This window comes from Penaeus monodon, chromosome 13, assembly GCF_015228065.2.
Source record: "Penaeus monodon isolate SGIC_2016 chromosome 13, NSTDA_Pmon_1, whole genome shotgun sequence".
Classification (NCBI taxonomy): domain Eukaryota; kingdom Metazoa; phylum Arthropoda; class Malacostraca; order Decapoda; family Penaeidae; genus Penaeus; species Penaeus monodon.
Window position 1 is genome coordinate 11,477,094 of NC_051398.1, and position 7,923 is coordinate 11,485,016.

Consider the following 7,923-nt stretch of genomic DNA (forward strand, 5'->3'; position numbering starts at 1 on the left):
CCGGGAAGGGGGGCCGGGGGGAAGAACAAAAGGCCGAAGAAACCTTCGCCCAGCGTCCCCCCATCGCGACGGGGCCCCGTGCCGGGAGCGGGGCCGAACAGGGGGGCCAACTACTTGCTCAGGACCCCGGGTTTCAGAGGAAAGGGAGGCCCCCGCTCTAAATCACAAAAAGCAATTTCCCTTTAAAAAAAAAAAAATTTTGGGGAAATGACTGAGAAACTAAAAACCCAAAGTGCGCAGTAAAAACAAAGGTCCAAAATCAAAATTTTGGGTTTTAAAGAAAATGAAAGAGATGATAAAAAAAAAAAATCAAAAAAATAATCTGAAAATGTTAAACCCTGAATTGCTTTTTATTATTGATCAAATTTGAATTTAAAAAAGCAGAATTTAGCGTTTGGGTTTTTCAAATAAAAAAATTTTTTGACTTCGGGGAGAAAATAAGTACGGGAAAATGATACAGAGAAATATTTCATTTATTAGGCATTTTTTTCCCTTCCCGGAGAAATTTTAAAATTGCTTTTCTTCACAATAATTTCGGGTTCTTTTAAGGGTGAACAGGGGATATTTTTTTGTTTTTTTAAATGAAACAAAACATATTTTTCATTATCTTTTCAGTTATATTCAGGGAAACTAGAGTAAAAGATGTCAACAATTACATGGGAAAAGGGTTTAACCCAAATATTTGATTTAAAACCCACTCTCATCCAAAAGGATATAAAATCTTTTAGTTGTTATTTACCCTTTTTTTGAGCAATTTTGGAGACTCGAGCCCGAGTGAACCACTTTTAAATTTTTTTTTTTTCCATACTGCATCTTTTTTTTTTTTTTGGCAAATTTAAAATGCTGATTTTTTTTCCCCCACAGCACCCCTTTTTGGCCCCTGTTTAAAAACTTTTCTTTTCCCTCAACCTAAACAAAATTTTTTCCGCCCAAAAGGGGTTTTTTTCCCTTTTTTCCCCGATACTTTTTTGGCCGGCCACAATAAAAATTTTTAGCAAGACAAGCATAAAACAAAAGTGAAATAGAGAAAAATATAAATATAGTTTATAAAAAAAAAGTAAAATGCTCTCTATGCACTGCCGAGAAATTGTAGATCAAAAAGCCCTTTTTTTTTTAATTTTTTCCCCCTTTTTTTTTCTCCCCCCCGGTGTATGTCCATGTTTACTTTTGGGCTATAAATGACCATGTAAAATTTTGCCTTTATGGCCCCCGTCCCAATTCGTGTCCCACCCCCCCGGGGGAGGAACCCAAATTCCCACCCCAAGGGGGTAGAGCTCGAAGGGCTTTGGGGTTGGACACTGTGTATTAAAATAGATGAAAACCCCCACCCCCGAAGCGGCTGGCGTTTATTTTTTCTCCTCTTTCTTTTTTTTTTTCGGGTCTCGGGGCTCACTCCCCCCTTCTTTAACTGCAAATTTTCCAATAAGAAATAAAGATCAATTTCATATGTAAAAAGGGGTTTTTTTTTTGGGGCTCCCATAAAGATTTTATTTCTCACTTCTGGCCCGTAAAGTAAACACTGAATATTTTCCCCCTATAATATTTTTACCGTCTGTTTTTAAACCCCTTTTTGGGTTTTTTGCAAACCACAATCTGCTTTTCAATTTTCCAAACCCTGATATGTTTTTTTGGATCGCAAAAAAAAAAGGGTTTAAAATATTTTCCTGCCCAAATCATCAAAAAAAAAAAAACAGCCCAGAAAAAAAACCCAAAAACACGTCTGTAACAGATATTTAAAAAATAATAATAACAAAGTTTAACTTACATCAGGAAGGAATTAGTCACAGTGAATTAGTTGAACGGGTTTACTCGCATATTATCGTATAAGCATTAAACTGGATATGTTACTGCAGATTAAGATATCAATTATGATATATGATATTGTACATGATAATATCAAACATTTAAATTTTCCTTTCCGATATCTTTCCCGTCACATAATGATAACTAACAACAGACCCTGCTATTGTTGATCACAAACAAAAGTATATTCATTGAGCAGCTTGCTCTGTTTTAACATGTTTTCATGTAACATATACTCCCTGGACACTTATTCATAAGTATGTACTGCATATTATATGTATTTATTCAACAAACGCCCACACGCACACGCACACACACGCACACGCACACGCACACGCACACGCACACCCACACACACACACACACACACACACACACACACACACACACACACACACACACACACACACACACACACACACACATACACTGTGACTGTGTGTGTGTATATGTATATATATATATATAAGTATATATATATATACATATATATATATATATATATGTATCATTATGTATCATATTGTATATTTATTATATGTATTAATATATTTATTACATCATACATACTATTTTTAATATATATTATTATATTATTATAATATATATATAAATCATTTACATACATATATGTATATCATCTATGTATATGTTTGTTCATATCATTATACATTAAATATCAATACATTACATATTTATAAAATATATATATATAAAATTATATTATATATAAATTATATAATATAATAATAATATATATAGCAACACACAAACACACACAAAACACACACACACACACAAAACACACACACACACACACCACACAAACACACACACACACGCATATATCCCTATCATTTACAAAACCCTGCGCGCGCAAAAAAGGCCCGACACGCACACACCACCGACCACGCGCAAACACAAAACCACACACACACACACACACACACACCCTCGCGCACACACAACACACACACACCAACCACACCCACACACACACCCACTCAGCCACACATATAATATATAAAATATATATATATATAATATTTTAAATATTATATATATATAATATATAATATATAATGTATATTGAGATATTGTACTAAATACCCCTTTATATTTAATTATTACACTCCTATCTGTTCTCCAAGGAATAGCTCATAGTTTTGCGCCGTGGCATTGGATCGGCATTTCTTCAGAAATCATTGAAATTTGGATCTCGGTTCTCTTACTGCAATCGTCATTATTTTAGTGCTGATCAGTATTCCCCTTTCTCCTTAAAGTGTTTTCTTTAAATTTTTGTATTCTAACAAAACCCGGGTGTTCTGTGTGTGTGCTCTCTCTCTTCTTTTTTCCTCTTCTCTCTCTCTTCTCCTCTTCCTCCCTTTTCCCCCTCACCTCCTTCCTCCCCTCTCTTTTTCCTCCGCTCCTCTTCCCTCCTCCCCTCTCTCCTCTCTTCCCCCTTTCCCTTTTCATCTCTCTCTCTCTTCTCTTTCCTTCCTTTCCCTCCCCCCCCCCCCCTTTCCCCCCCTTTTTTCTCCCTTACCCCCCCTCCCTTCTGCTTTTTTCCCCCCCCCTTTTTTTCCCCCCTTTTTTTCCTCCCCCCTTTTTCCCCCCCCCTTTTTTTTTTCCCCTTTTTTCCCCCCCCCCCTTTTTCCCCTTTTTTCCCCCTTTTTTTCCCTCTCCCCTTCCTTTCCCCCCTCCTTAAAAAACCCCCCCCCCCCCCCCCTTTTTTTCCCCCCCTTTTCCCCCCCTTTTCCCCTTTTCCTTCTTTTTCTTTTCCCTTTTTTCCCCTTCTTCTCCCCCCCTTTTTTTTCTCCCCCTTTCTCCTAAACCCCCCTTTAAAATTTCCCCCCCCCTTTTTTTCCCCCCCTCGTTCCCCCCTCTCTCCCCCCCTTTTTTTTCCCCCCTTCCCCCTTTCCTTTTCCCTTCTCTCTCTCCCCCCCCTTTTCCTCTCCTCCCCCCCCCCCCTTTTTTTCCCCCTTTTTTCCCCCCTTCCTCGGTTCCCTTTTCCCCCCCCCCCCCCCCTTTTTCCCTCCCCCTTCTCTTTTTTCCTCTCCCTCTCTCTCTCCCTTTTTATTTATTCCCTTTCTTTCTTTTTTTCCCCCCCGCCCCCCCCCTTTTTGTTTCCCCCCTTCTCCCCCCCCCCTCCTCCCCCTGATTCCCTCCCCCCCCCTTTCCCCTTCTCCCCCTTTCCTCCTCTCCTTCCCTTTCCCCTTCTCCCCTTTCCCTTTTCCCCTCTCCCTCCCCCCTTTTTCCTCCCTTTCTCTCCCTTCCCCCTTTTTTTCCCTCTCTTCTCCCCCTTCCCCCCTCCCCCCCTTTCCGTTCTCTTTTTTTCCTTTCCCCCTTTTTCTTTTTTCCCCCCTCTTCCCCCTTTCTCCCCCCTTTTCCCCCCCCCCCCCTTCCCCCCTTTTCCCCCTCTTCCTTTTTTTCCCTTTTCCCGCCCCTTCTTTTCCCCCCTTTTTTCCCTTTTTCCCCCCTTCGCTCCTCTCTTCTTTTTCCCTCCCCTTTCCCCTTCTCTTTCCCTTTCCCCCCCCTTTTCCCTCCCCCTTCCCCCCTCCCCTTTTTTTTCCCCCACTTCTTTTCTCTTCTTCTCTCCCCTTCCCCCCCTTTTCCCCCTCTCTTTTTCTCTTTTTTTCCCCTTCTCCTTCCTTCCCTCTTCCCTCTCCCTCCTCCCTCCCCCTCCTCTCTCCCTCCTCCCCCCCCCCTTTCCCTTTTTCCCCCTTTCCCCCCTTCCCCTCCTCTCTTCCCCCCCCCCCTTCTTCCTCTTTCCCCTCCCTCCCCCTCTCTTCTCTTTTCCTCTCCCTTCCCCCTTTTTCCCTCTCTCTTTCTTTTTTCCCTCTCTCTCCTCCCCCCCCCTCCCCCCCCCCCTCCCTCCCTCCCTCTCCCCCTTCCCCTCCCCCCTTCCCCCCTTCTCTCTCTCTTTTTCCCCCCTTTTTCCCCCCCCCCCTTTTCCCCCCTCCCCTTTTTCCCCTCCCCTCTTCCCCCTTTCCCCTTCCCCTCTCTCTTTTTTCCTCTCTCTTCTCTCTCTCCTCTTTCCCCTCTTTTCTCTTTTCCTCCCCCCCCTCCCCTCTTTTTCCCCTTTCTCTCCCCCTTTCCTCCCTCCCCCCCCTTTTTTCCTCCCTCTCCCCCTCCCCTTTTCCCTCCCTTTCTCCCTCTCTTCTTTTCCCCTCCTCCTCCTCCCCCCCTCCCCCTCCCCCTTTTCCCCCCCTTTCCCTTCCCTCTCCCTCCCCTCCTCCCCCCCCCCCCCCTTTCCCCCCTTTCCTTCTCTCCCCCTCCCCCCTTCCCCTTCCCCTTCCTTCTTTTTTTCCCCTCCCCCCCCCGCTCCCCCCCTCTCCTTTTTCCCCCTTCTCTCCCCCTCTTCTCTTCTCTCCCCTTTTTCCCCTTCTCTCTTTTCCCCTCTCCCCTTTTCTCCTCCCTCCCTCTTTTCTTTCTCCCTTTTCTCTTCCCTCTTCTCCCTCCTTTTCCTCCTCTCTCCCCCTTTCTTTTCCCCTTCCTCTCTCTCTCCTTCTCCCTTTTCCTCTCCCCTCCCTTTCCCCTCTCTCCCCCCTTCTCCCCCCCTTCCCCCTTTCTCCCCTTTTCCCTTCCCCGCTCCTCTTTTCTTTTCCTCTCCTCTCTCCTCTCCCCCTTTCTCTCCTTCCCCCCTCTCTTCTCTCTCCTCTCCCCTCTCTTTTTCCTTTCTTCTCCTCCTCTTCTTTTTTCTTTCTCTCTCTCTCTCTCTCTTCCTTTTTTCTCTCTCTCTCCTCCCTCTTCTCCCCCCCTCTCCCCTCTCCCCCCTCCCCCCCCTTCCCCCTTTCTCTCTCTTTTTTCCCCCTTTCCCTTTTTTTTCCTTCCCCCCCCTTTTTTTTTCCCCTTTTTTCCCTCCTTTTTCCCTTCTTTTCTTTCTCTTCTTTCTCTTTTATTTTTCCCCCTCCCCCCTCTTCCTCTCTCTCTTTTTTCCCATTTTTTTTCCCCCAAATTTTTTTTTTTCTCCCCCCCCTTTTTTTTTTCCCCTTTTCCTTCCCCCTTTTTTCCCTTCCTTTTTCCCTCCCTCTCCCTCTCCCCCCTCTCCTTCCCTACTCCTCTCCCTCCCCCCCTTTCTCCTCTCTCTCTTCTTCTCTTTTCTCTTTCCTTCCGGTTTTTTTTTTTTTTCCATCTTCTGAATTCTTAAACTTTTTTAAAAATGTTATTTTTTATTTTTGTTAAAACCTTTTATTCGCCCTACAGGGGAATTTCGGGAAGGAAAAATTTTAAATTTGGGATTTAGTTTTTCGCAGGGAATTTTTAAAAATTATTTAATTTTTTTCAAAACTTTTTTTGTGTCCCCCTACATCTTATATTTTTTGTGTTGGTTGAAAAATGCCTTTTATTTAAAGTCCATTTAAAAAGTGACAAAAAAACTTTATCGGAATTTTAGGTTTTTCAAAAGAAACGGGAAAAAAAAGGGGAAAAAGGCCTGTTAAATTTTTGTTTTTTGTTTTGTTTTTTAACGTTTTGTTTTGTTTTAAAAAAACCAAGGAAAAATTTTTACAAAAAAAAATTTTTAAAAAAAAAAAAATTTTTTGTTTTTTTTTTGGGGAACACCTTAAATATCAAACACATGAAAGGGACGTTATCATGAATGATTCACTCCAGAATTATGCAACTTGTTTTCATTGCAGAGGAGAATTGGCAAGATGAGAAATGCATTAGATGCAAGTGCAAGCAAGGCATTGGTGAGCTCACAGAAAACGAAATGTCGGAAAATGATATTAAAGAGAACGGATTCTTTGGCCATAACGGGCACGTTCGGGCTGCCTCCGATTCCCCGCCCGAAGTTTATGATAATCTTCAGTTTGAGAGAAGTTTGTTTGCCATCCGTTGATTTTTTTTACTAACAAATCAAAGAGTGGTGATGGTGAATTTTTACTAACAATGTGCAAGTTAGTTTTATGTTTGCAGTATTATTATTTCTTATGTTTGAGTGTGAATATTTTAGGAAAAGTTATTTCTCCTTCGTTCTGCATAATCTCTTTATAGCCATCGAATATGTTTTAGTTACTTAAATGATAACAAGCAGAAATATAATTTTATATTCTACAAAGTAAACCTTGCCACTCGCTGCACTTGCGGGATGCCCGGTGTACCCCTTTGAGTCAAAGTTCACTGTCCATTGTTGTACATAAAGCCTTTACTCCATTTTGCAGCACCAAGGTAGGTGAAAGCTGTCCATGTTTCGTAGTTTAGTGGAGTGCGTAGTACGTTTAGCTGTGATGATGGAGACATCTTGATCTAAGATTATATATATGGCCGCAGGTTCATCGACTTTGCCACGCACGCAGCAAGGTGGGAGAGGGGTGGTTGAGGGCCCCAACGCGCGGACGGCCAATCATGGGGCAGCCCATACCACAGCCACTACCACTACTACCACCACCCAGGCTGGCACATGTGACACTATGGCCTCACGCCGCGGAGGGGCTGACAATTATGGCACACTCAAGGTCTCTGGCAACCGCGAGGGCCGTCAGCCGCCGTCGCACCACGCCTCCCACGCCTCTCTTGTCCACAAGTCAAGCAACGTCGGTTCTCTAGCTCGCAAAGACGAAGGCTCCGCCGGCGTTGCCAATGACCGGGCCAGCGAGAGCGCCACGGCCGGCAGCCGCGACAACCGCAGTCTCCGTGGCAGCCGCAGGGAACTCTCCTCCAAGAGCGTGGACTACTCCGAGATGGACACAGTGCGGGAGACGGACACGCTGCGACGCCGCGCCCGGAGCAAGAGCACGGACGACGTGACAAAAGGTGACCGAGATGACGACAACCTCACCCTCGATAGCAATACACTTAAGAAAATGTTGAAGCCCATGTCGTCAACAGAGTCGCCCGCAACCTCTCCCGAGTCAGGGCGCCGCCGAGCCAATCGCGGGTTGGGGGGGCAAGGAGTCCCAATGCGGGCTACCCTGACCAGGGGGGGCTCCACTGTCTCGTATGCGGAGGGCTTCAATTCTGAGCCCGACGCACCCCGCCCGCACCGCCTCACACCCTCCAGGTCGGCCATGAGTGTGCTGGGCGGGGACGAAGGCAGCGGGGGCCGCAGGGGCCGTGGGTTCCGCCTGGACCTGGGGGAGCGTGAGTCCCCGCCATCCGATCACCAGCTGTTCGACC

At 44.9% G+C, this 7,923-nt stretch overlaps 1 protein-coding gene across 8 annotated transcripts in view; it reads left to right on the plus strand.

Annotated features, from left to right (window-relative positions):
• Positions 1 to 6,468: 6,468 nt before the first annotated feature.
• Positions 6,469 to 7,923, plus strand: part of LOC119580130 — a 269,343-nt gene continuing 267,888 nt past the window's right edge. For 4 of the 8 annotated variants that reach the window (XM_037928077.1, XM_037928080.1, XM_037928083.1 and 1 more), the window contains exons 1-2: positions 6,470 to 6,626; positions 7,078 to 7,923. The exon at positions 7,078 to 7,923 is cut by the window's right edge and continues 30 nt beyond it. In XM_037928077.1, the coding sequence (XP_037784005.1) occupies positions 6,518 to 6,626; positions 7,078 to 7,923 (955 nt within the window). In that variant the 5' untranslated portion in view covers positions 6,470 to 6,517. Of the gene's footprint in view, positions 6,627 to 7,077 lie in introns of all 8 variants that reach the window. The other 4 variants (XM_037928079.1, XM_037928082.1, XM_037928084.1 and 1 more) reach the window with 3 other exon arrangements.